Source organism: Trichoderma gamsii (assembly GCF_001481775.2).
Source record: "Trichoderma gamsii strain T6085 chromosome Unknown Scaffold_52.2, whole genome shotgun sequence".
NCBI lineage: Eukaryota > Fungi > Ascomycota > Sordariomycetes > Hypocreales > Hypocreaceae > Trichoderma > Trichoderma gamsii.
In genome coordinates, this window is record NW_020171389.1 from 107,749 (window position 1) to 134,083 (window position 26,335).

A 26,335-nucleotide genomic window follows, 5' to 3' on the forward strand; every position below is an offset into this window, starting at 1 on the left:
GGCAGTCAATTTGGAGCTATTCGCCCATGGAGAAGCTCCTTCTGCATGTTGCCTGGCCGTGATTACAAAATTCAGCCTCGCATATGTTGTTACCGCTTTGACTCAGAGAGCGCGACCAACTTCTAACTTTCTGATTTCTAGGCCCGCGCCCTCAGTGTTGCTTTAATCAAGCTACTTTCCGTTTGTTACAAAGTTCTTGCTTGATATCCTTTGACACGGATACTGAGGCAGCATCTTCAATGATTCACTCCGGATCGCAGCTTACGTTTCTACACGGATCATAACAACACGCATCAACAAGATCAAGGTACATTAACATAGTAAACCCAACTCTCACATCATTTCGAGTTAAAGCTTCTTGTACAAGAAACCCAAGCTGCAGCATCACGATATTTTCAAAGGTGGCTCAACAGAGTCACTCCAAACTCCAGAATACACATTTTTCGCTATAAAAGCTCTTATTATTTTCCGGAGCCTTTGGCTCTCTTCTATTCTTCACGATGTCGGCATCTCCTGGAACGACGCAGGCCCACACCAAAGACGAATCACCAGAGTATGTGAGAAGATCTCGAATACTGCAAACCATGAATGGTATAGAACAAGACCTTGCATTACTGGAAGCACATAGACAGGGTCCCGAACCTCCGGAGACCAGTATGTCGATGAAACGATTCTGGCTCATATGCTTTGGGTATGTATCAACACTCATTCGCGGAGAAAGCCCATCATGGTCGAAGTAGGCTGATTTGCCGCTTTAGAGTCTGCCCAGGCTTGTTGCTGTCCATCATGGATACATCCGTCCTAGCGGCGAGTTTGTACCGCATAGGAGTCGAGTTTCAAGAGCACAGTTTGATCAATTGGGTGGTGCTGGCATATACTTTGGGCTACATTGGCTTTATCGTTTCATCCACTGCTCTTTCAGATGTCATCGGGCAACGCTATGCTCTCATGTTTTCCTACTCCCTGTTCTTGACATTCTCTGCTGCGTGTGGATTTGCTCAAGATATGGATCAACTGATACTATTCCGGGCATTTCAAGGAATGGGTGGTTCAGGTTCGTGAACACAATGACTTAAGAGAAGCAGGGCGCTGATGACTTCCTTTAGGTCTTTACGCTTTACCCATCCTCATATTGACTCAAAATAGCCCACCTCAAATGCGTCAGTATATAGGCAGCATTATTGGAGTGACTATTGCAGCTGCGGGCGTCCTTGGGCCTGTTATTGGCGGGCTACTCACCCAGTACTTGGACTGGCGGTGGATCTTTTTCATCAAGTCCGTAACTACGTCAGCGAATATTATATATGCGAAGGACATCAGCTAACTTGGAAACATAGTATTCCGATCTGCTCTATTGGCATGATCATTTTCTTTTTCAGTTGGCCTCATAAGCTGCAAATGGGATATACTCAGCTTCGACAGCTTCGATCGTGGAAGCAATTTGACATCATTGGTGCCATATTGGGTATTGCAGCTTCGGTCCTCGTTGTATTCGCACTCGAAAACGCTGGCGAATCAGAGGCTTGGGGGGCTATTAAGTTCATTCTCCCACTAATACTTGGCTTGCTGTCTTGGATCATGCTATTCTTGTGGTCATACTTTAGTGATAAACGCCTTTCTCAAAACATCGTCTCCATCTTTCCCATGACATTGCTCAGAAACCGACGTTACACGAGGACCATCTTGGCAGCTGTATTTGCAGGCTGCCCGTATTTACTTTTGATCTACTCGATTCCCATGAGGATGCAAGTCTTTAGCGGCAAAAGCCCGTTCGTCGCTGGGCTATCGTTACTCCCTATGTTAGGCACAGTTGCCCTCGGAAGCATTATCAGTGGAAAAATGAACGCGTCGGCAAACCATCTCGATCTCATTTCAACTATGCGCTCCGGCACAATGTTTATGGCTTGCGGATGTTCCTGGCTTTCAGCAGTTAAAGGCTCCAAGGACGATGCAACCACACTTGGACTTCTTACCCTGGTTGGTTTTGGGTTCGGACTCTGTACATCAGCGGCGACCAACATGATTAGTCTCGAAGTGCCTATTCAACACCGGGGTATGATGTTTCTTTTCAGCTGATCCATTGGGATATTTGGCTAATAATTGACCTATTAGCATCCGCTCACGGCATTCTTGCCCAAGCAAGAATACTGGGAGGAAGCTTCGGCATAGCAATTTGGACAGTGTGCTTGCATCACTTCGTCATTAATCGACTTGCGGATATCCTACCTGCTGATGAATTTGCTTCCTTTGATGGAGACATGACAAATTTTACAGGAGATACCTTGGAGGCAATGCGGTCCGCGTTTATCGCGGCTTTTGATCTAGGGCTTGAACTAGCTATGGCGGGATGCTTCATCGCGTATTTCTCGACTTTCTTTGGCTATAGATTCACCTGGAGAGGCATAAAGTGTCCAGTAGAGGAGGAACCTTTAGAGCTATTGGAAGCGAAAGTCACGAGGACGCGAGCAAGGGTGGACGCTTTGCTAAGAGCAGCTCAATTAGACAATTGATCGCCACGGATCGGTATGGATATCGCCAAGCCGATTACGCCTTGTGTTTTGACTATAAAATGGCAAGTAAATGGAGTTTATGTGTACGATGCCAGAGAGATTGAGTACCATGGCGTTGGTCTGGATTTTCAACTAGTGTTATTGGAGCATTGAGAGAACCGAAGCAGAGATTAGCTTCTTACGACGTTGTCCATGATGTCTTAGGTATTCAAATAGTGGCTATCAGAGTGCCATGGGAGCAAAGGATAGATCATCCGGGCTATTACTACGTTGTATGAATATATCTTTTTTGGTTTGAACCACATCTGTCCAACACTCTTCCCGCAGATTGGGTCATGTCTGCAATAACCAGTTTATACACCTATCACCTCGCTGCGGATCCATACAACTATATATTACGGATTATAATCCGCCGTTGGCTTAACGAGCCAAGTATATAGCGGGACTCGTCTGCGTAAAATATTCCCTATCAATAAAAGGCGGCAACATTGTCTGCGGGCTCTCCGTCGCTCGCTCTTTAAGCCGAAGCCCCATAATCTGTGCCCCACGTTCACCAGCGCGGGGTCATTGGCCGTCGCCGTGGAAGTAATTGCAGCATCAAGGTGGGGGATTGGCAAAATTTCAGAGGTCGAGCGGCGAGGCATCGGCCTGTCGTCATTCTTCTATAGCATGATGAATCCCAAGTAGCGGGTGCTTTCACTGGAATTGAATTATTAGATTCCATGCCTTACTTTAGTAGCCTGTAGTGTACGGTTAACACTGCCAAACACGGTAAATCTGCCTACAACAGTAATAGTGCTAGCTATCTCCAAGGGCGCCAGTCACACACCTCGTCCACTTTTCCTCCTGTTACAATCTTTTATCTCTCTCTTCTTCCTCTTACTAATACCACTTTGGACAAATTCGTTTTGCATACGGAATTGATGCCGTCTGTACACATCAGGGCTGCCACTCATCTGTTCCGTCGTGCTGCTGTACCTCCTCTGTCTCGGTCTAGCCGCTGCTATAGCTTCTCCACTAGCCAGGCACGATTTCTCTCATTCACTCATCCCAGCTCAACCTTCAAACCAGCTACGTTCTTGAAGCATAAGCACAGCATCTTTGTCCGCAACATGTCTTCCGCAGCAGCCAAGCGCCTAGAAGGCAAGACCATCCTCATCACGGGAGCCTCTTCCGGCATAGGAAAATCCACGGCGCTCGAGTTTGCCCGCACAAACCCCAACGGCAACCTGCGGCTCATTGTCACGGCTCGTCGTGTTGACTCGCTGGAGGAGCTGGCGGCTCAGATCCGCAAGGAGACCAACGATGGCGTCAAGGTGCTGCCTGTGAAGCTGGATGTGAGCAAGGCTGATGAGATTCGAGGCTTTGTGGGCAGCTTGCCTGAGGAGTGGAGGGATATCCATGTCTTGGTCAACAATGCGTAAGTTCACATCTCTCCATATATACCGTACCTAAGATGAGGGACTGTTTCAACGTATACTAATTTATTCCGTCCAGTGGCCTCGTCAAGGGCGTCGCCAAGGCTCCTGAAATCGCCGAGGATGACCTCAACATCATGTTCGCTACCAACGTCACTGGCCTCATCAACCTAACACAAGCCATCCTGCCTATCTTCCAGAAGCGACCAAACGGTGGCCAGGGTGACATTATCAACATTGGATCCATCGCTGGTATGTCGTTGCTTACCTATTCTACTATCAGTGCTCTCAATCTGCATCACTATGTGTCATCAAGATATATATCGGTACTAAGACCTTTGTGCTTTACAGGCCGTGAACCATATCCTGGAGGATCAATCTACTGCGCCACCAAGGCCGCTGTCCGAAGCTTCACTGAGAGCTTGCGAAAGGAGCTCATTGCCACTCGCATCAGGGTCATTGAGGTTGACCCTGGTCAGGTTGAAACAGTACGAAATTTTTCATCTTAGTTTCCATCTTCAAGTGTACTTTGCTCATACCATCACTAGGAATTCTCCGTTGTTCGCTTCTACGGCGACAAGGCCAAGGCTGATGCCATTTATGCGTAAGACTACTCACCATCTCCTCTCCCTCCCTTCTGTGGACTTTTTGACAATCTGGTTAAACGGATACTAACATATTTATCCAGCGGCTGCGATCCTCTTACGCCTGATGACATTGCCGAGATTGTAGTCTTTTCCGCTACCAGAAGAGAGAATGTCGTTCTTGCTGAGTCTTTGGTTTATCCCAACCACCAGGTGAGTGCCTCTTTTGTATTTCGCTCATTTGCATGTGAAAATGCTAACGAGTTCATATTCACAGGCCTCTGCTCTCATTATGCACCGTAGGTCATAGAGTTAAAACGAGATATATACACCAGGTGAGTGCCTCTTTTGTATTTCGCTCATTTGCATGTGAAAATGCTAACGAGTTCATATTCACAGGCCTCTGCTCTCATTATGCACCGTAGGTCATAGAGTTAAAACGAGATATATACAGACATGTAACATACTACACACGAAGAAAAAAGAGAATAGATTCTCAATGGACAAGAGATTTTTTATTCAAACGCTGTGCGTGCTACAATTGTTCTATGTTTTAGAGCAAGAAAATTTTGGAAATGTTTTCTTAAAGCCACATTTCAAAAGTTCTTTGCATGTTCGAAAGGTTCTCTTGCCCCTGATCCACTTAGCCAACAGAAGCCGGCAAAATCAGGGGCCTTCTAGGATCGAATAATTCAATCTACCAACGTTCCGTTAAGAATCCATTCTGAGATGAATCGGATCCTTGCTGCCACAAGGGCAGCACCGCTGGGGAGGTTTTTTTCACAAGTTCACAAGACATAGCAAAACACTCACGCGACTGAAGGGAGAGAGCATCATCTACCACTCATCATCATTCATTAGATTTTGACCGACCTTGTTCGTATAAAACGTCAAATATTTCTTTGTTTCTTTTGCTTTCCTGAAATCCGAAGACGCCACGCTAGAATGAAAATGACCCACCCGGCCAGACTATTGACAGTCTTGATAAAAACAGACGGTAGCATGCGATATCATATTGCTCATTGAAAATCATCAGCTTTCCGCGCTTCAATCTCCAATGTGCTGGAACAGAGGAGAAATCGACTCGCCGTAGTGGTTTCGGCGGATTGCTTCGGCTAGGAGGAAAGAGAGGTCTAGTATGACCAATTTGCTCGAGTTCTTCACTCGTTCCTCATTGATGGGAAAGCTGTTAGTAACAACAATGGTATCGATGCACTCGCATGCTTGCAGCTGTTCCAGGCAATCTCCACCAAAGACGCCATGGGTGGCAATGCAGTACACCTTTTTGGCCATGCCCCTCTTCACCACCGTTTCGGCTGCAGCGATCCAAGATCCTGGCTTGTCAATCATGTCGTCGACAATGAAGACTGTGCGATTTTTCACGTCGCCCACCAGCGTGATCATGTGCTCCGCCCTGGGGTCTTCGAAAGCATTGTCCTCCTCGTCGGAGCTGCTTTCGTTGTTGGCGCCACCAGCCAGTGATTGGCGGTCGGGCGCAAAGAAGGACGAGGCATGAGACATGGTCATGGGGTCATCTTCATGGACACTATTTGCTGCCGTTGACCGTGCTGGAGATGGGAAGTCATCTTCCACAATGTGCCCCTGAATCAGTCGACCATGAATGACTTCTTGGGCGCGACGGTCATCGTAGTCAGAGTCGAGCTGCGCAGAGCTTTTTCGCCGTGCAGCACTCTGGTCTTCTGTACTAGGATCAGCAAGATTCGTCGCACTTGACGACAAATCGCTCGTCCGAATAGGCGAACCTTGAGAGTCGGTAACAATTCTAGCGTTCCTCACAGGAGTCCTCGTCCCGGCACGTGACAGCGCAGGCTTTTCGGGGGCGGCCTGTTGGCTATCGCTTTGCGCCAAACTCTCAGAGTTAGGGCGTCGCTCGAGACCATCGAGATGATTCATAATCATGCTACCGGTCATGTTCGTTCCACGTCTCCTATCAGTGGTAACCAGCCCAAAGTTTAGCTTGAGGGCATCGGCGAGCGATGTCACTCGCTTTGTGCCACCGGGGTTTTTGGAAACCACCACAGCCTCTCGCCAGTTCGGCACGTTTCGCTTGATCCATTTAGCAATGATGGGCTCAGCGTGAAGATTGTCAACAGGACATCTGAAGAAGCCTTGCATCTGAGAGGCATGCAGGTCAACCGTAACGACGTGCTTAACGCCTGCAACGCCAAGCAGGTTGGCCAGCATCCGTGCGGTGATGGCGCCTCTAGGAGACTTCTTCTTCGACTGCCGGCTGTACGGGAAGTAGGGAAGCACAGCTGCCAAGCCACGTCAGCAATGTTCCACAGCAGAATCCGTGCTCCATCATCGAACCTGTGACTTTGTTGGCGGAGCCGCCCTTGCAAGCGGATATCATGATGAGCAGCTCCATGATGGAGTCGTTGATCCTGGGACTTCCAGACTGGACGACGAAGACATCTTTCTCTCGGACGCTTGTCAGGATCCTGACACTCGTCTCGCCCTTTGAAAGGAGTGAGTTAGTTATCTGTCCCGAGGCCGGCAATCAAGGAAAACCAAAAAGCAGCGACGCAGAGCTACAGGAAGCTCACATTGGAGAATTGGGTCAGCTCCGCCTTAGCAGGAGTCATGCCCAGGTTCTCACATATTTGGCCGGTGAGAGCTGGGCACGAATTGCCAGCGAAAATGAGCGTGTTGCGCATTGTGGCCGACCCTTGGGGGGAGGAAAAAAGAAGAGAAAAGTTGGCAGAAGATGCTGAGCGAGAAGAGCAGCTTAGATTTTTTTTCCCCCGTCCTCTAGACGTGGGGCTTTCACGAGTCATACTGTGTGGATTGTAACCTCGTCTACGGTTGCAATCAGTGCCGCAGTTGGTATCGATAGTCAATTTGATTGGCCACAAGCCGCCTAGACCCTGCAGCAACCCACATAAAATACCGTGCGAATTACATACACAGGCCCTCGTATCAAGCCGAATGGCGGGGCACTCTGATTAGAACAAGTATTGCTGTAAATATGGCTTGCTGATTGTGTGTTTGAACCAACCAACAGTTCCATAAGATTATGATGTGCTCATTATGAGGGCTTCCAAGCACCGCCCTAGCTGATGGCCTATCTGATGTATTCAGCCACTGTCTCAATCCGACCCATTCCATAAAATACCTGTTCAGCCGATATGGGAATCCCTCACTTGATTACCACTCTGGAGCGTTATGCTTCAGACAAGACTCTGCAGAATCAACCTGTGGTCATTGATGGTCCAGCTCTAGCATATCATGTCCTTCATATCTGCAGAATTCAAGGCGCCAGCCAGCCATCATATAGCCTTCTCAGCCGGGTCGTCATAGACTGGTTGGATCGGTTAAAGGATCAGCAAGTGGTCATGTAAGCTTTTCACCATATAAAGAAAGGCAAATAGGCCTAATATGACGATCTTAGCTAATATGCAAACAGTCGAGCCATATACTTCGATGGCTACCTGCCAGAATCCAAACGACTAGTACGCATGGAGAGGGTGATGAAAGTGACTTCTCGACTCAATATATTCTACTCTGCCAACCCTACAGCTTGCCCTCGTAGGCATGTAGTTCCATCAAATGACTTATATCTGGATGCAAACCGTCCAACAAGATTCACAGACAAGACTTCTCTGGATCCAGCATTTCTAGTGCCTGCGGTCATTGATGCCATCCGGCATAGTGACACTTACCGAGATAAATTGTCTATCGTTCCAGGAGAGGCTGACGCTTACTGCGCTGCAGAGACGGCAAAGCATGGCGGCACAATACTTACATCTGATTCCGATCTCCTTGCTCACAACATTGGCAATGGCAAAGTTGTATTCTTCCGAGATATTTATGAGAATGCTAGCTCCAAGCTATCGTGCACCGAATATGCTCCTCGTGAAATATATACGAAGCTCGGCTTAACAAAATCCGCTGACCCCTGTCGACTGGGGTATGAGCGCTTGCGTTCCCCCAATGCCACGCTGCCGCTGCTATTAAAGGCCTGCTTGAGTCCGATAGTAGATGCTATGGACTATAATCATTTCCGACAGCAATATCTCCAACACGAAAGTGCCCAGCTGCCACGGCTGATCGGAGGTGACTTGCTGTCACTGAAAGCCCTTGACCCTAGAGTCTCCGAGTTGCTTCTTCAGATTGGCCAAGCACCCAAAACCAAAGGCGCAAAGGAAAAGAACAAAATCTTCCTTCCATCTTTAATTGAAAACCCTAACAAAGGCACAACTTGGGATGCAAGCGCGCCTGTCAGGCAGGTGGCATACAAGACAGCATGCCAGTATATTCAAGGTGGTCGCTCAATTTCAGTCGAAGAATATAGACGGGTGCAGAACGTCGATCAAAAAGGACGAGAAATCTTGTTGCTAACGAATGATGAGGCGAATGATGCAGTCAATGAGCTTCTGGCGCTTATGAAACGAGTCAAAGAAACACAAGTAGCTCCGCAGCATTACTGGACTCTTTTGTCCATGGCATTAGATATTATGGAATGCAACCAGCAGGGTAAGAACTCACATATTTTGATCACGCTTCAACGGGACCATAGCAGCTTGGCCACCTCAAGAGACAAAATCTCATGGGACATGATTCATTTCTCTGCGCATATACAGGCTGGATACTACTCTCTTCGCATTTTGAGCCAAGTGCTCACTTCCGTCATTCTCGAGAACAATAGCACAGACAGTCTGACCCTCAACCTCATCCAGCTCCGGAATCTTTTATCAGAGCTACCCCCTCTCTCCGAATTTCCAGATGTTGATTCGCTGTCCAGTCTTCTTGAGGCATCAAAAGAGCTTCAAATATTGCGTATTTTATCAGATTTTATAGTTTCTGAGCAGGAATCTTCTCAAGAGTCTGCAGATGCTCGCCATCAAACGCAAGAGAAGAAACAAAACAAGCGGGGAGGATTGCCAAATGGCGTTAGCAAGACGCAAAATAAAAAGAAAAATGATGCAAGCAGAGGAAACATGTTTAATATTCTCTCCACAGACATATAAAAATTTAGACATGGGTTCGGCTTCAGGAAGTTCCAATGTGAGTGGCAACAAGACTTGAAATATCCAAAAATAAAATGAAAAAGTAAAAGAGAGACAGAGAGATCTCTTAACTACTCAAACTATACCCGATCTCTCCCTACTTCTTGGAACCCTTTATCGGTACTATTTCACTCAGGCCGGAGTAGGTCCGTGTATGTCTTGAAGTAGTTGCAAAAATGTAGCTGAAAGCTCCTCTTGGCTTTCAACATCCTGAATCAGGCTCTCCTGAGTGTTTCCATTGCCAGCGGCACGAAGGATTCTCCAAGCTCGGCGGAACTCGTCGCGAATCGATACTATGCCATTGTGAGTGACTGTCCGTGCCACATTGTGGTCAGTCTCGAACGGATCTTCGATGGCAAAGAGGTACCGGAGCCGAATCTCTTTGACTTCTCCGTCTTTGATAGCCTGTTGAGCTACCTGAGGCTGAACGGTCGACTGTAGAGGGCTTGCAGGAGCGGCTGCATCGTCTGCTGTCTTCTGAACTTCATAAACAGTCTTTGCTCCCGTCCATCCCTTTTCTTGCTTTGTTAGGATGCCTCCATACGTTCGTAGGCTGATAACATTTCGGCCCCAATCAAATCCTTTACCAATGCCATTACTCATCGTCCCATTTTGAGCGTAATACTCAAAAAATCCCCTCAGTAGGTGTCCAATGCTTTCCCTATTTCCGTTTAGTTGGTTTTGAGATGCTAGCCGTACGATTTCTTCTTCATTTCTCCAGAACTGGACGTCATAGCCTCGACAAGTTATGGTGGATTCAACTTCAGCCGGTGACAAGTTATTGGGTAGCGTTGGTGCAAGTTGCTGGAGATTTGGACAAACAAAAGGTTGTACAACATTGACGAGATAATGAAGGGCCATCAAAACATAGCCGTAACTGCTTAGAGTACCGCGGTATCCAGAGTTGATGCCTCGCACTTTAGCCCAGTGTTTGATGAATAGTATCATGGGCCGAACTCGTGGATCCGTATGCGAATAACACCGCAGCAAAAGTGTGTTTTGAAGAGCCAAGTGAGCAGAGAAGTTGATATCGCATTGTACCCCTGCATCTGATGCAGGGAATTCCAGCGGATCTCGATATCTGTAATTCAGTATCATCTTATGGGGATCACCTAGCGTTTTGATCGTGGCAAACGTAGAAGAGAGTCCAGGTGGGACAGGCATGATATAACATGGTTTTCCTGGCTTGATCATTCTTTTTTGTAGCGGCTGTTGTAGTAGCTCGATATACCGCGTGATATCTGGCACAAAATCTGCTTCGTATAAACTGTTCTCCACAGCCTTCTTCAACTCATTGGCTAGATGAATGCTTTTATGGCGACATCCCACAGCTTGGATGGTCCTCTGCTCCGGAAATTGTTGTATATAATCGCTCAATTGGGTACGTATCTCTTCTTGGAAGACTCCGGCCACATACTGACTAATTATAGCTTCCTGCACCGCGGAAAAGGAGCTTTCATGGGAAGGCGCCAAGTTATTTGTGAGGCTTGTGACTCTGATGTTGTACTGCGAGGGAGTCTCTTGTTGGTCTTGCTGGAGTAGTAGTAGCTGCATAGACGGCATCTTTTTGAGTTTTTCGAGAGCCAAGTGAAGCTCCCTATTATATGAAACAGGCTCGATATCTGACAGCTGCCTCGACTGCAATGACTCCCACTGTGTGATGAGTTTATCATCTTCAACGTGTTTTAGGACACGGCCCTCGCTCCACGATTCCCATTTGCGTATTATATATGCGCCTTCTATTTGCATATATATCCCTGACAGGGAGCGGCGGTAAGCTGCGTCCGGAAGAGTCCCAGCTGTAGAGATGGAAGGAAATGAGGTAATACGATCTCGCAAGGAGGCATCAGCCAGACCTTGGATAAACGCACGGCAGACTCTATTTAGAATATCCCATTCGGGCTCGGTGAGGTCCCTCCAGTTTGAGGCGTTAGCGTCATAGCCGCCAGCCTTTCGCAAAACGCGCTTGGCTACACCATAGTACGACTCAAGAGAATTCTTTGGCCCTTGTTGTAGATGGAAACGGCGCGTCTCGCCAGAGTCTTTACAGATAATCTCAAATTCGCCCGACGAGCCTGATTTAGCATCAACTACTCCGCTTTGTGCGTGAGCATCATCATCGCCACCATGATCAGAGCCATCATTTCCATGCTCAGCTTCGGTAGTTCCGGGTTGCGCATCGTTGTCAACACCGCGTTCCCATTTCTTGCGCGCTTGCAGGAGGCCTTTGAGGAGTTTCTCCGGGGGGAGTTCGCAAAGTTTGATGATTGGAACTCTCGTACGGCTTAAAAGCCTTGCGCCGAGACCAGCTTCTAGAAATGCCTTTTCAATTAGGCGAGGTATGGGAGACCCAGGGGCATCAGGTGGATATTTGGATAGGGGTGATACGAGGCCAAGATCCAGATCTGAAGCTTTTGTGGCAAATCCAGAAGCAAGGCTGCCGAAACATTTTAATTCCACAGAATACGGCGGGATAGGATTGCTTATGTCTCGCTGTTCCTCAAACCGGCAGATAACCTCGCGGCAAATTTGCTCTATCCGCTGTCGAAAAGCTTCTTTCTCTGCTATCTCAGATCTGTCGATTTCGGAATGAGCTACGACTTGGTGAGAGAGCGCGTCCAGCAGACGGGCTTGGTTCGCAATTTCCTCCGGCGTAATGTAAGAACGCTGATAGCTATTGTTATAGGCTGGTCCTGTGCTCTGGTGTGCACTGTGAGATGGTCCCGCATTGAACGGCCTCGGAGCCGGCGAATGTTGGTACGCAGACCTATTCCCAGACGGCTGAGGAGGGCCGTTCCATGAGTTACGCGGACGGTGGAATTCTGAGGACCTCGGTGCTGGCCAAGCCTGAGGCTGCGAAGCTGTCCATTGGGCATTGGGCCTTGTTGGAGGGTGATAAGAAGGAACCTGTGGCGGCGAGTCAGGGGCGATTGTGAACTGAGATGCCATCTGTCGCCGCTGAGCCTGATTAGGACGCTTCCGGCCAGCCTTTGAAGAAGGGTGCCCCTGCTGGGATGTGGCGTCAAAGGCCATCTGGTTTGGTGGATAACTCGAATTGGCACTTTGCTGTCTCCAATTCATAGAAGTATTTGGCTGCGTAACGGGCGTTGAAGATGGATATGGCGCCGCGACTTGAGGGCGAGTGTCTGCAGATATGAAGGGCGCCGGGCTGAGATTTGGGTTGGCGTTTGTGAGAATCAGATTTCGGAGGTGGCCTTCGAGTCCTGCAGCCGACCTATCACCTGTGACGCCGCGAGGCTCGTTCTGAGTAGGAACCATCTTGTCCTCAGGCGTGTCGGCCAATGCAATTGACCTAAGCAGTGTTGAAATACCGTGGTGGCAATGCGAGCTAGGCTATAGCTTTCAGCGCTTCAAAAGCCTCGACCTCTTCTGCCTACCACATCAATATCCTGGGCAGCTAATATTGCGTAAGAGATGCGGATGAGGAGTAAAGAGGGAGAAAAAAATTAACAAGGCAGATAGGTTGATAGATAATGGGGGGAGGCACCCAGAGGTACTCTTCCTCCAAGACTGCAGAAACCAAAGCTTGTGTTCGGCTGTGTGCTGAGAGGCAGTGCTGGAATCGCACGTAGTACTGCCGGAGCAAATAAACAATAATGATGATATTTGCGTAGAATGAGTAGATGTAGTGTTTACTGTTTGAACAAACAAAGAGCGAGGCAGAAACTGGCTTTTTGTTGCAACGGCAAAGCGTCGAACTTGAGTCTGCCTCTGGCAACGAAGTACTGGAAGGTACTAAGCTTTGGAGAAGTGGATGCAGAGTCAAGCAAGAGCTGGTAGCGCAGAGCTAGCGCTGTACTGAGGCTAGTGCCGCCGAGGGGCAGCAGCGTTTAAAGCTCTCGCCAGCACCTACAGCGATCCAATCTTTCCTGATCACTCGCAGTTCAAATTGCCCTCAGTCGCGCCTCGGTTTTGTCCCTCGGGTCCTTACTACGCCGGAATTGCAAATGCAGTGATTCACAAAGTTGAGCATTGGCAAACTATTTCTGGGCAAATGTTAAATACCTGGCATACAATCTTGTTATGTCGGTACCTAGAGTACAACAAAAATCAATGAGGCTAAGAGTGCAATGGAGGCTGTCCGTGTAAGAGGTACCCCTCCATTATGTTGACCCTCAAACTCGTAGCGATAATGCTATCCTACCACGGCTATTGTTCCAAATATACAGTAGCCTTACACAGTAAAAATTTGAATAGATATCATTCTTTGCGCCAAGAGCCTCACAATAAAGAATCAAGGCATACATGTGAATAGAAGATAGTCGCTGTGCATGTGCTGCTCTGAATCCCTGACAATTAGCGTGACGTTAAGCTGTGTCTTTGTCATCAAGCCGTCATGAATACCAAGAGCTGCCCACGCCGCGGCAGTTCTCCGGCAGGTCGCCAAAGAGAGCTGAGGCTACGGCCTACTACTAGGCGCTACTAAGCATCTTGCGATCTGCTGCTCTCTTTCATTTTCGTATCCCTCAAATCTCTTCCCTCCCGTAGCTGTGCCTACTCGAAAGCAGCATCTAACGTCCCTCGGCCAGACGCAGTAGCAGCTATTCGAACAGCATCTATTGCAACCTTTGTTACGACGCCTTTTATCCAGTGCGCTGCCGTGATCTGCCTGCCATAGCTCTTTGTTTGTTTAGCAGCGGAGGCACGACAAGCTCGTGCCACAAGGCTTCGTGCCTTTCTCCACGGGTAAAACCTCAGTAGTCAATGCCCGCTCCAGCATCAAGATGAGCGCCCCTTCCGGAAATCCCAATGGCCCCCCGCGGAGCCAAAAGCCGAATCCTCTGCGCCCTCTTCGGAAGAAGCCTGTCAACCCACTTGTCTCGTCATCGCGCAAGCCCGCTCCCAAACCCAATCGACCGCCTACAAACAGCGCAGCGTCGAGTTCGGCGAAGGCTACGGCAAATGGAAGCAAACCCAATATCGAAGAGCTGCGAAAACAGTATGGCGGATGGAGCGAGCCACCCCCTCCTTACCCTTTCAATGATATACCTATCATGACAACTAAAAAGGCTTTGCTCAATGGAATCCGATATCACCTCATGAAGTTCTCTCAGACCAAATTGGGCGACAAACCTATTGATCCGACGGACCAGGACGAATTTGCTAGGCCTGTAACTCTACACCGACGTGATGCCCGCCAGCCTCCTCCCGGAAGAGTTGTGAAAGAGGAGGAGCCCGAACGACCACCAGTAGATGAGCAAGAGGCTGAAAGGATGGCTCAGATAAAGGCTGAAAGAGAGGCCCAGAGAGCTATTGATCAAGCCAAGATCGCGCCCGTAGCGAAAGAGGTCGTTCCAAAACGACCAAAGAAACAGAAGGAAGAAAAGACCATGTTCAACCGAGCCCCAAAAACATCAGCAGCGAAAAAAGAGTCTGATCTTAGATATGAGGAGGCTTTACCCTGGCACTTGGAAGACGCAGATGGGAAAAATGTGTGGGTTGGCAGCTACGTGGCTGCACTTTCTGAGTCCAGCGTTGCCTTCATGATTGATAAGTCGGTCTTTCGCATGATTCCGCTGGAAAAAAGCTACAAGTTCAATGCCAAGCCACCGTTCCAGCCTTTTACGATAGACCAAGCGGAAGCTTTCATGAATCGCAAGGTTGACGTTGGCCGTTGGGTTATGAAGGACGAGGAGAAGAAGGCGGGCTTGAATGATCTTGAAGCTACGCGACGGATGCTGTACGGACGGGGACAAATGATTAAGACAGAAAGTGATACTTTCAAGGCTGCTTCGCGCGCAGAGAAGATGGAGCACGACGAGCTTGACGTGTCGGGAGACGAATTCCAAGATGACGACGAAACCCCGCACTTTGAACGAAACGATGATGAAGATACGAAAGACTCTAAGGAACGAATTCGGCGTGAGCAGCTAGGGGCGAATCTGTTTGGTGAAGGAGACGAGCAGGAAGTCGATAAAGAGCTGCAAGAACAGCTGAGAGAGGAGCTGGAGAGACAGAAGTATGGCAAGACAACGAAGAAGGCTCTAATCAAGAGAGATCGAGAAGACATATATGAGAGCGACGACTCCGGCTCCAACCCATGGAGCAGCTCGGTAAGTTGACCCTATTGTCAATTTTAGTGCTGACACATCACTGATACCACCACCTCTATAGAGCGACGATGACAGCTCCGACGAAGAGGAGGAGGCTGGAAAAGACGACGAGAAAAAGGAAGGTGAAAACAAAGATGGTCAAGGCGATGGCAAAGACAAGTCCAAATCCCAGAGTGCCAAAGGCTCCACCACTCCACAAGGCAAGCAGAAACTCTCTGAGATGGGCAAGAAAGGAAAATCGTTGAAACGGGCCGGCTCGCCTGCTTTGTCGGAGTCAAGCGGCAATGAGTCGACCAGAAAGAAGTTCAAGAAGGCATCGGGAGCGGCTACAGATAGCCGTCCAAGCACCCCTGGATTACAGACTAACACTGTCCGCCGTCCTAAGATTACTGCAGGCTCTGGGAGTGACGGGGAATTTACAGCGGGCGAGATGTCAGATGGAGCAATGCAGAAGAAGAAGATTAAGCTCATTGGCAGCTCAAGAGGAACACCCTCCGCATCCAGGGCTGGCAGCCCAAATCCCGCTCAAGCTGGTAAGCTCATGTCCTTTCCGTTGAACCTCACTGTCTCATCTATATATGCTAATGACTTGGGAACTAGGTGCCTCTCCTTCCTCTTCTGGTGGGTTGATCGAGTCGTGGGAAATCTTGGAAAAGATACCTGCAGATGGAATCACTATTGGTGATCTCATCAATTTATTCCAGGGTCGCGTTGGAGATGGTCCAGGGCGAATGCCTAGGCAAGAATGGATCGGCCTCGTTAAGCAGTTGTGCGATTATGGGCCAGATAAGCGCCTGCGCCGTAGGAAATGAGGTTGCTCTTGGTCCAAGATAGCATACCTCGTTGGAACCTAAACGTGTTGAATCGTCAGCTTATTGAGATATTGATTGCGAGTTAATCGCAAGCCTCACGGCGGGTTAAACCTTGTTTTTCTTTTTTTTTTTTTTTTTTTTTTTTTTTTTTTGACTTTTGTTTTAATTAAAGAAAACGAAATATAGCGACGACGGGTCGAAAACTACGACGCCAAACTATATAATCTTAGTTCTCGTAGGGTATCTCATGATATAAATTATACTATCATCATTACTATTCATCCATCTGCCAAGCGTAATCCAATCCCTTGTTCCGTTCACGGCGATTTGCTGCCTTGAACCGTTCTGCTTCAAGCCCATTGCCTCTGTCCACGCCATCCCATCGGTATCCCGGCTTGATGCCATATCGATTGGGAGCTGCAGTCCCTGAATAGACTGGCCGGCGCTTTGACTTTTTGCCTCCACGACTTGTTTCTTTCTCCGCCATGAACTGTGTCATGGGATCGTTCCATCTTGATTGTTCTTTGAGCTCTCTATTCATATCTTCGTCGTCAGCCTTTCGGGCAAAGTTCATGAGTTTGGCATCTTCCAGCTCCTCTTTTCGCCGTCTCGCATTCTCCTGCTGAACATCGCCCTTTAAGGATTCAATGGCAAGCCTCTCCTTTTCCTCAGCCTCGGCCGCTGCGCGCCTTGCCTCTGCTCTCTTCATAGAAATATCAATTCTTCGTCCGGTGGCATCGCGGTAAACCGTCTCTTCTTCTTTTGCAGTTTTCCGGTGCCGCTCAAAGTCTTCTCGCTCCTCTTGCTGCCGTCGTCTCAATTGCGCTGAGACCGCCGCGGCACTCTGTAAGCCGGCATGTGTTCCATCGCTCATCTTCGCCACGCCTTGGCTGTCTTCGACAATGGGCATCTCGTCGTCGGCGGCTCTCGCTGCATCATTCTCTGCTGCGGCCGACGCGATGATGGCATCTGCAGCCGCGGCGCTGTCATCTTTCTCCTGGCCACTTCCACCATTCCCTACTGTTTTCCAACTGCTTTTCTTCGCTTTTCTGAATTCGGCTGTTGTCCCAGTGACTGTCAATGGGCCGTCTTCGTCTGCATCGTCCTGCGCGGAGCCATTGTTCCAGGCTGTGTCGTCGTCGTCGGTGATTAGCAGGCCTGAAGCTGCATTTGCCTGCTTGCGCTTTCGCTTCTTTGATGATGGCTTTGGATCAGCAACTAGATATTTTGAAGCTAGATAGTTGGAAAGATCTGATGGCATATCGATTAAAAGTATAGCTGTAGCTATCTTCAATCACAAGAGAAGATGGAGAAGAAATGGATGGCCAGTTGATGCAAAGTTACTGCTATTATTGGATCGCACTACGTAGGTACCTGGCTATGCAGATATCGAAGCGGATCGGACAACGGAGAGCCGACGCCCCGGTACAGAAATATGGGGCAGTGCAGGTACGTAGCAGAAGTCGGGGCTTTTGATATCATATGAGAAGCCGATCGTGGCTTCAAGGCAAGTGACATCTCGCAACGCCCCAGCGCCAGCACGCTTCGCAAGCGAAATATGCAGAGCCGGTTCACGACGCCAGACCTCCGCGACTGTACTCTGATCCCTCTTTCCGCATGAAGTCACCACAAGCGCCTGCATTGTCTGCGCGGAATCACCGCACCAAGTCGCCTTCATGCCACGGCCTCAAGATGAATCGTCTACGGAACCGATTCAGGCGCTGCCCGCCGCGGCCCCCGCCGCCAAATTCTCTTATATGAGGCATTCGACGTCGACGATTGAGCCTTTCCCCACGTCTCCTTCGGAATCATCGCTCGTCTTTCGAAACTCGAACCCCTCCAGAGCCTCTTTATACGCCTCGACATTATCCCCTCCGGGGTCAAGGTCTATGTCGCCAGCGGGGCGGGGATCTCCGTCGAGAGTCCTGTCGAGCACTGTATTCGACATAGGTCAGAATCGTGTGTTGCCAGAGAATGTTGGAGATGACCCTGGCGAACCACTGAATCTGATCCTCAGATCGTTTGTGCCTCATGTATCTGTCTGTGCCTCGCGGGATACAGAGGCTTTAATTCGTGAAAAGGGTTTCCAAAATGGACTCTGGGAGTTATTGCGGCCATTTGGGGAGAATATCCAAGGAAAGGTAAACATCAGGGACAGCAACGGTGTTGGGCGAATATTTGAAGACTTTTCTATACGATTTACACGGTTCGGCGAAAACATAGAGCGTCCTGATGCGCTATCGTCTGGTTCTCAGCAAGCTCCGCCGCCGCGAAATCCAAATGGAGCGCAGGAAAGAGGTGCCGGCACCAGATCGGCCATAAACGATATTGAAAGCGTTGTTGAGCGACATCTTTCTTATGCAGAGGAATCGTTTCTTGGAATGCCGCACCAGAGTATCATGATGAAATATGACTCGGATTCTGAGGCTGCTTCACCATACTATGCTTTGTATTTACGACGATTACTTTCAGGACTGCCCATCTCGGCGCACGAAACGTTTGCTCATCCCGTAGCTTGCATCATAGCTATCAGCTCCCGCAATCCCGCTCCCATAGAAGAGCTACGGAGGCTGTACTCTGAAACCAGCCAGGGCGAGAAGAAATTGCCCTCGTGGGTAGATGGAGATTACCTTAGATACTATGTTTTGGTTCACGATGAGGAGAATGATGATATTACGAGATCTATGGGCTTATTTGAGCAAATGAAGCGGCACCTTGGACTTCATTGCCACCTATTGAGGCTACGATGTAGCCAGAGTGTGGAAACCGACGATGATAGCATCCCACTCCCCCGAAGCGATTGGATGTCTGCACCCGAAGAGTTGGCGGAGATCCGGCGAAGCGAAAACGATGAGGATTTTGAGGATCCATCACGGTACATCTTTGAATCAGATGCTACTGCCATCCGCACATTTGTGCGCGAAATGCTAATGCAGTCGATTATCCCCACCATGGAACGCCACGCCACGATCTGGAACGACCAAGTTGCCTCTAAACGTAGGGGAATCACAGGAAGATTTATGAGCTTATCAAAGAGATGGACAGGGTTCGGCAGCAGCTCGCGGTCCTCATCCAGCAGCAACAGCGTCAGCGTCAATACCAGCAAGGACGGCTATGATCCCTCGGGCTTTTACCGTGCCGATACATCTGAAGCCATCATGCGAAAGCTGGCTGATTTTGCCTTTATGTTGCGCGATTGGAAACTAGCCCATTCGACCTACGACCTCTTACGATCCGATTTTAGCGAGTCAAAAGCTTGGAAATACCACGCCGCAACCAACGAAATGGCTGCTATTAGCCTGCTTCTCATGCCACAGCAATTGACATCAAAGAGCCGCGCGGAGACCGTGGATCAGATGCTAGAATCGGCATTCTATTCGTACAACACACGGTGCAGCTCTCCATACGGCGCAACGAGGACTTTGATTCTAGCCCAGGAGCTCCTACGACTAAGAGGAGGCTCCAGTATCGATGATGCCGCACGATGGTGTACTCGCCTACTCGAATCAAAGATCCTAGGTAGGATTGGAGATGCCTTGGTCAAAGAGCGGTTAGCAATCTGCTATGCCTCCAAGGTGGGTGTCGGCAGTTGGAGCTGGGGCAGTCGACGGAGAAAGTCAGCAGCTTGGAGCGTCTTCGCTGCTAGAGCCTGGGCACAACAATCCAAGCACATTCCGGCTCAACGGTGCCTGAACGAAGCCAAGAAAATGTACGAAACGCTGCCGCACGGACAGGGCATATCGCGCTTCGCAAGCGCTCGAGAAACCATGGACTCGCTACAGCATGAGCTGACAGAGAAGCTGGAATACCCGGCTGGGCATGGCCGGGGCGTACCAGAAGACGCGATTGATGATGCCATAGACGAAGAGAGCGAGGCGTTGACCGATATGCGCTCAAGGAGAGCAAGCAATCTGGCCCGTGGCGGAGCGTTGGAAACGGCGCCCTTGCACAATGAGGAAATGAGCAAAGATACCAATGAAGATATAGACAAAGAAGGCTTTGAATAGGATAATGGAATTGGGCTAGTCATGAGGAGGATAACTGGATCAATGATTACGAGCGCTAATGAAAGATGAGCCGTTCAAAGATATGAATTATTGGGGGGCTTTTTGCTTTTGTCTACTTGTCGTCCGAGTGTTAAGGTATTAATGGGCCATTCCTAATGATAAGCCCTTGGCTTCAATGATATTGTATCTTACAGTTCTGAGCGTAGACGAATGAAAGGCAGGTCCTTTTTTTTTTCTTTTTTTTCTTTTTTAGAAAGACCATATATGCGCTCGCATTGCTTAGGACTCCTTTGTAAATGCAGCTGAATCAACAAAGTGACACCAGTGGCTGAAAGTGATATCACATGCACCAACTAATCGGGCAGTAAAGCTAAAGTGCCTTAGCGGCATCTCTCCCGCTAAGAACGTTTGCCTGTCATCACTCCAAATATTCCAGCAGATCGTATTAGTCGCGAGACAGTACACGTGCCCTTTTCTTCATCAATGCTCGTGAGAAGTATCTGGGAGGCGACATCATAGGCGCATCAGTTTGCAGCGCGAGGAATCACAATAGCTGTTGCTGTCGTTTTGTGAGATCAAAATGGGCGAGCTATCTGATTATTTGGTCGAGCACGATCCCAACTTCCGCAAGTAAGTGATATTCAGTCTGATTCCATCATCCATTTTTCTTCTAGAGGGTCGTGTAGTTTTTGTACTGATTGTGATAGAACTCGACTCCCTGCGCTGTATTCCGACTTTCGGTCACAAAGGACTCTAAATCCAGATGGCTACCACGCGAACATCTCAGCCTGGCTACTTGCTCTCGCGAGATTAGCCTCTGAAGGGCTATTATCTCGCCAGGGTTCCAAGTCCAGCACCCTGGTTTTCGATATCGACGAATCACTACGACGGTCGCTGAGTAGCAAGCAATTTGGCCAGCCATTGGCGCTCGGCACTGTCATCAATGAAGCGCTGGTACAAAGGGATCTAATTCCCCTACAGACTTTCCTGCAGTCAACCCAGAATATATATCAACAGCAACAGAGCTGGTCACAGGTGCCATGGAATGTCGTGGGATGGGCGCTGCGGCAGATAGGAGTCATCGACCCGATCCGAGGGGAAGATAAGATACCCAAGGGCAATTACGTTGTCATGAAAAATGTAGAAGCAACCAGCCGGGAGCTGGGAGCTACGATTGCCGAAAGAACATCACGATATGACCGAGTCTTTACGCGGGCTCAGTTCCAGACACTGTTCGAGTCAGTGCTGGCTAAGGATCAGCGACTGTCCGAGACAGATTTTGATGTGCTGTTAAAATTTCTATCTCGAGATAAAGAAATGATTGAATACAATGGAAATACGGTTCGCATCCGGGGGGTTGGTGAAGAAAGAGGGATCACCGAGGAAGATGCGTCCATCGCGTCTATAAAAGAGCTGATGGACAGCCTAGAACATCAGGTCGATCTACTTGACAAGCGAGTAGAGGAACTAGATCAAGAGGCAAAGAACGCGGTTCTACGCAAGAATCGCGTAACAGCTTTAGCTGCGCTCAAGTCGAAAAAACGAGCCGAATCCTCTTTATCAACACGATATGCTACTCTCAGCCAGCTCGAGGAGGTGGCTTCAAGGCTACAGCAGGCTTCCGACCAGGTGCAGTTGGTCAAGGTTATGGAATCATCGGCCAGTGCGCTACAGAGCCTCAACGCCCAAATCGGCAGCTCCGAAAAGGTTGGGACCACAATGGATCATCTTAGAGAGCAAATGAGCGCGACAGATGAACTAACTGCCATCTTGTCTGAGCCCACTGGCGACGTTGTGGATGAAGCGGAGATTGATGATGAGCTGAAGGCCCTGGAGATGGAGCAGAAGAAGGAAGAGGAAGAGAAGCAGCGCCGCAAGGAGGAAGCTAGGGAAGCTGCTCGAGCCAAGAAGGAGCTCGATGAGCTGCCATCCGTACCAACGGAAGATGCAGAGAGAATAGGGGCTCAATCACCAACAAGGGCGACGGGTATTGCGAATCTGTCACTCGGTAGTTAGAGGAGAAGGGAAGTAATTATCTTCGGATTCTATTCATATTACAAGGGCTCTTTTTCCTAGGCATGGCTACACACTGATTTCAAGTTAAGGTATGAGCGTGATTATATAACGTTTAATTATCATTTGACGAATAGAATGATCAAAAGGTCTTTTATAATCTCAATAGAAACAATTTCACCAGTAGAATGCGAGGTTTCCGCTGTTTCCTCATTATATTTATTATCCCCAGTCGACTACGCCCGAATCAGATGGGTATCATTATATTGACCTCAGAATATGCACACGCTAATATTTATCTGCTTTCTCTGATATATTACTTTTCCTGACGCTTCAGTTGTTGCTGTTTAGTCTATCGGCCGTTGTGAAGCCTCCCAAGCCATTGGTTCAGCACCGTGAGGGGGCAGCAATTGCATAACCGGCGTGTGTCCTGGCTCATCTAAATTCCTTTGGGCTGCTGAATTACTTGAGGCTGGCGGTTGGGACGATGAAATGACCATCAAATCTGGAGGCTGGCTTGTTGAGCTCTGCGGCTGTTCGGTTGTTGACTTATCCTCCTCCTCCTTCTCCAACTTCTTCTTTGCCTTGTCTCCGTTCTTGCGAGCGCTCGCGATGAGGTCCCTGAATGAAGAGTCGTGCTTGACTGCCCATGCAGCACCATCAAAGTCCTTGTCCTTGATCGCCGCCGCAGTCTGTATCACTCGGCCAGTGGTTGGTGCCCGCCCGCCTTGGGTGCGCTCCCAGATATCCAGGTCGTTGAGCAGCTCTGAGCGCTTCTTCGGAGTAGCCGCATCACAATTCGCATTCCATAGTGTTAGCCACTCTTTATGGCGTTTTTCCAGGAGAGGGCGAGGTCCTTGGTTGTTGAGCCCTAATTCCAGCATCTTTTTCCGCAGCGCTTGCTCTTTTAACATGGAGTAGTTGAGTGGGGGGAGTCGCTCGAGTGTCTTTTGCTGTTTTCGTTGAGATTGTCCAAAGGCAAAGGTATTTTCGGAATCAACATTATTGCTTGGATTGTTTGTTGGGGCCGAAGGGCCTGGGCAGGATTCTAAATGCCCAAACACCTGCCATTCTTTCATCTTTTTATTGCACATGGGGCAAGGCACAAGACCGTTTGCTGCGAAAGTGCATTGTCAGCTTCCAAGTTGTAAGTTGAAGACATGTCTGTGCACTCACGAGTATCAGGCACGTATTCTTCGTCATCATTATCCTCTTTATTTGAGTCGGGAACAATTTGTTCTTCAGCCGTTACAATCGGAGTCGTTGCTGCTGCCGGTTCTCCTCGATTTCTGCTTAGTCTAGCTGATGTACGCAGTCGCTTTGGTTCGCGGGACGCATGCGCATCCGGAGACGCCTCAAGAGCTTTTCTTTTCGGCGATGAACTCCTCGGCCTCTGATTGCGCGCAAGGCTCAGCGCAGCTATCCGTGCCTTTGTAAACGCCTCTACCGTTTCCTCCATGGACCAGTTGCTTCGAAGTTTCAGCTCTTGCTCCGTTGAGCGACACATGGGACATTTGCCATCGTTGGACAGTGCTCTTCGAATACAAATTGAGCAGAAAGTATGGGAACAAGACGTAATCATCGGTGTCTTGTAAAAATCTTTGCACACTTGGCATCGCAAAGCGGCCTCGACAGCTGCGAAGCCAGAAAGCGGCGTCGAGAGCCAGTCGGTAGAATCTGGAACATCGTCGGAGGTAGCCATAAAGGCAGGCAGATTTCAATATCCAAAAGAAGAAAGAAAAGAAGAAAATTATATTTTTCGGGTTGACTGTTTTTACAGAAGTGCGGCGCCAGCAATGCTCCGATTGTAACAAGAGAGGGGCGACAAATTATCGTCGGATATCGATCGAGTGGCAGCGCTGAGCAAAGACAAGACAAAGGCTTACCATTAACGACCAGGATACTGAATGCGCCGCCGTCGCGACCGACGCGTTGGAGGGCCGCAAGACATTTTAATAGATGCATATATATATTAGCTGCATAGCCGATTGCAAGCATCTGCCGCGGCCCTCAAGGTGGTCTACTTGCATTAAAAAGGCAGCTATGCTACAAAACGAGCAGATCAAATTGGCTGCCACGTGAGTTCGTGTTTAAGTGCTGAAAGCGCGTGGACCCAATTCGGAGAGCTCCCAGATCGAGAACTGCAAGCTTGCGTGCCCAGCTATTCAGAATAGTCTGATATCCATTGCTGGCTTGTGGACCAGACGAAAGAAACAGCCATGGACGATATCAAAAAATACCTCTCCGATCGACTCCTGAGTGAGGAGGTGCCAGTATGTATAGATGCGCTTCCAATTGCTATACTAAGTACCCGGGGATCTCTGAACTAAGAATCCATGATTGTCGTAGGTGACATATCGTCTGCTAAGCAGAGCGCTCAACCTTCGGGTGAATGTCGCTAAACAGTAAATTTAGTCCTCTTGTTTTTTGTTCTTAAATGTTTACTGATTAGTATTTCAGAAAGCTATATGAATTTTATGAAATCCAGAATGCTTCTAAAGCAAACTCGGTTCATGCCACCTACCTCATCTATGGCTCTAAAACGGAAGACCGAGAGCCAGAGACTGGCGATGCTGAGATGGACGGCTCAGCACCTGAACCTGAACCCCTCTCTGACTATGCACCCACCAAGACGGTTACCATAGTAGCGGAAGAAGGCTTAAAAGGTCTGGTCATGTCAAGAGAAAACAGCTGCTGGGTTTGCTAATAGTCTACTTAGATGCATTGGCCGAATATGAACAGGTCACATCGATGCATGTTTACAGCCTGGCCCCCTTCCCTCAGAGAGACTTGGCGCAGCTGTCCGACGTTACAAAATCGCTGTCTGAGTATAGAAAGGTTGAAGATGCTGCGAAAATGCTGGAAACCTATGGATTAATCGCGAACCCCAAAGCCCGCAAGAAGGGCCGCAAGGGCCGTCCACCACCTTCAGTCCCGGTCTCTGTCCCGGTCTCTATCCCAAGCGCACCTAAAGCTACCAAGCAGGAGACACAATCGGCTGCGCCCAAACCTAGTCAAGCGGAAAGGGTTAAACAAGAGACTAAAGAAGCACCGTCTGCCGATTCTACTCCATCATCGAGTGCTGGGAAGAAACCTCCTGCGTCGCTAAAAAGAGGCTCTTCTGGAGGTATCATGCAGTCCTTTGCTAGGGCGGCGGCGAAGCCTCCCAAGCCTAAGCCTGAGGCTAAGCCCAAGGATGAAGATACCAGCATGGCATTATCTGATGATGGTGAAGCTGACGAAGAGGATCTACCCGGGTCCAAGTCAATAGACTTGGAAGCATTGAAACGGACAAGAAAGGAGCGTGAAGAGCAGCTCCTACGTATGATGGAGGATCCTGAAGACGAAGCCGAGGAAAAGGAAGAGGCCAAAAAGGAAGATGAGCAATCAGATGAGGAAATGGAAGAGGCCTCTGAGCCGGAACCTGAACCGGAGCCTGAACCTGAACAGCCTAAAGAGGATAAAGAACCTGCAGAAGTGATATCGAATTCCAGTAACGGTCGTCGGAGAGGTAAGCGGCGAGTTATGAAAAAGAAGCGCATATTGGATGACCAGGGATATATGGGTAAGTTCTTGATCATGTTTGCTTGACCATACTTGTGTCAGTACGTGGCTAAATCTATGGACAGTAACTATCCAGGAGGCTGCATGGGAGTCTTTCTCGGAAGATGAAGCTCCTCCACCACCCACGAAGCCGACGCCTACGGCGACACCCGCTTCCTCAACACAGAAATCAAAGAAGGCAGCGCCCGCCGCGAAGAGCGGAAGTCAAGGCAACATCATGTCATTCTTCTCAAAGAAGTAACATGCCAGGAACAGAGCAGAGCTAATGTGCCATACATCTACATTGATATATAATAATTCATATATTGTTTTTCATATGGGTT

General features: G+C 48.9%; 11 protein-coding genes across 11 annotated transcripts; 7 read left to right on the forward strand and 4 right to left on the reverse strand.

The window, feature by feature from the left end:
* Positions 1-500: 500 nt before the first annotated feature.
* On the forward strand, positions 501-2,510 carry TGAM01_v209860 (hypothetical protein; the record flags this gene model as incomplete). Its single annotated transcript, XM_024550653.1, has 5 exons — positions 501-691; positions 759-1,054; positions 1,107-1,287; positions 1,338-2,053; positions 2,113-2,510. The coding sequence occupies 5 exons, from the start codon at positions 501-503 to the stop codon at positions 2,508-2,510; spliced, it is 1,782 nt and encodes a 593-aa protein (XP_024404602.1).
* Positions 2,511-3,433: 923 nt separating this feature from the next.
* TGAM01_v209861 (oxidoreductase) lies at positions 3,434-4,815 on the forward strand (the record flags this gene model as incomplete). Its single annotated transcript, XM_018810071.2, has 5 exons — positions 3,434-3,930; positions 4,008-4,180; positions 4,280-4,416; positions 4,477-4,532; positions 4,617-4,815. The coding sequence occupies 5 exons, from the start codon at positions 3,434-3,436 to the stop codon at positions 4,813-4,815; spliced, it is 1,062 nt and encodes a 353-aa protein (XP_018656688.2).
* Positions 4,816-5,559: 744 nt separating this feature from the next.
* On the reverse strand, positions 5,560-7,190 carry TGAM01_v209862 (ribose-phosphate pyrophosphokinase; the record flags this gene model as incomplete). The annotated part of the gene is made up of 3 exons (XM_018810070.1): positions 5,560-6,788; positions 6,844-6,991; positions 7,080-7,190. 3 exons carry the CDS (start codon positions 7,188-7,190, stop codon positions 5,560-5,562), a joined length of 1,488 nt encoding a protein of 495 aa, XP_018656687.1.
* A 471-nt stretch (positions 7,191-7,661) lies between these two features.
* Positions 7,662-9,503, forward strand: TGAM01_v209863 (hypothetical protein; the record flags this gene model as incomplete). The annotated part of the gene is made up of 2 exons (XM_018810069.1): positions 7,662-7,870; positions 7,940-9,503. The coding sequence occupies 2 exons, from the start codon at positions 7,662-7,664 to the stop codon at positions 9,501-9,503; spliced, it is 1,773 nt and encodes a 590-aa protein (XP_018656686.1).
* A 171-nt stretch (positions 9,504-9,674) lies between these two features.
* Positions 9,675-12,821, reverse strand: TGAM01_v209864 (hypothetical protein; the record flags this gene model as incomplete). The annotated part of the gene is made up of 1 exon (XM_018810068.1): positions 9,675-12,821. One exon carries the CDS (start codon positions 12,819-12,821, stop codon positions 9,675-9,677), a length of 3,147 nt encoding a protein of 1,048 aa, XP_018656685.1.
* Positions 12,822-14,287: 1,466 nt separating this feature from the next.
* Positions 14,288-16,428, forward strand: TGAM01_v209865 (transcription initiation factor TFIIF subunit alpha; the record flags this gene model as incomplete). Its single annotated transcript, XM_024550654.1, has 3 exons — positions 14,288-15,616; positions 15,678-16,149; positions 16,217-16,428. 3 exons carry the CDS (start codon positions 14,288-14,290, stop codon positions 16,426-16,428), a joined length of 2,013 nt encoding a protein of 670 aa, XP_024404603.1.
* Positions 16,429-16,702: 274 nt separating this feature from the next.
* TGAM01_v209866 (hypothetical protein) lies at positions 16,703-17,689 on the reverse strand (the record flags this gene model as incomplete). Its single annotated transcript, XM_018810335.1, has 1 exon — positions 16,703-17,689. The coding sequence occupies one exon, from the start codon at positions 17,687-17,689 to the stop codon at positions 16,703-16,705; it is 987 nt and encodes a 328-aa protein (XP_018656420.1).
* A 415-nt stretch (positions 17,690-18,104) lies between these two features.
* Positions 18,105-20,435, forward strand: TGAM01_v209867 (hypothetical protein; the record flags this gene model as incomplete). Its single annotated transcript, XM_018810336.1, has 1 exon — positions 18,105-20,435. The coding sequence occupies one exon, from the start codon at positions 18,105-18,107 to the stop codon at positions 20,433-20,435; it is 2,331 nt and encodes a 776-aa protein (XP_018656421.1).
* Positions 20,436-21,015: 580 nt separating this feature from the next.
* TGAM01_v209868 (hypothetical protein) lies at positions 21,016-22,451 on the forward strand (the record flags this gene model as incomplete). The annotated part of the gene is made up of 2 exons (XM_018810337.1): positions 21,016-21,065; positions 21,143-22,451. The coding sequence occupies 2 exons, from the start codon at positions 21,016-21,018 to the stop codon at positions 22,449-22,451; spliced, it is 1,359 nt and encodes a 452-aa protein (XP_018656422.1).
* A 344-nt stretch (positions 22,452-22,795) lies between these two features.
* Positions 22,796-24,150, reverse strand: TGAM01_v209869 (E3 ubiquitin-protein ligase RAD18; the record flags this gene model as incomplete). Its single annotated transcript, XM_018810338.1, has 2 exons — positions 22,796-23,565; positions 23,625-24,150. The coding sequence occupies 2 exons, from the start codon at positions 24,148-24,150 to the stop codon at positions 22,796-22,798; spliced, it is 1,296 nt and encodes a 431-aa protein (XP_018656423.1).
* A 517-nt stretch (positions 24,151-24,667) lies between these two features.
* Positions 24,668-26,253, forward strand: TGAM01_v209870 (DNA polymerase delta subunit 3; the record flags this gene model as incomplete). Its single annotated transcript, XM_024550655.1, has 5 exons — positions 24,668-24,721; positions 24,798-24,853; positions 24,909-25,114; positions 25,168-26,013; positions 26,078-26,253. The coding sequence occupies 5 exons, from the start codon at positions 24,668-24,670 to the stop codon at positions 26,251-26,253; spliced, it is 1,338 nt and encodes a 445-aa protein (XP_024404604.1).
* Positions 26,254-26,335: the final 82 nt, after the last annotated feature.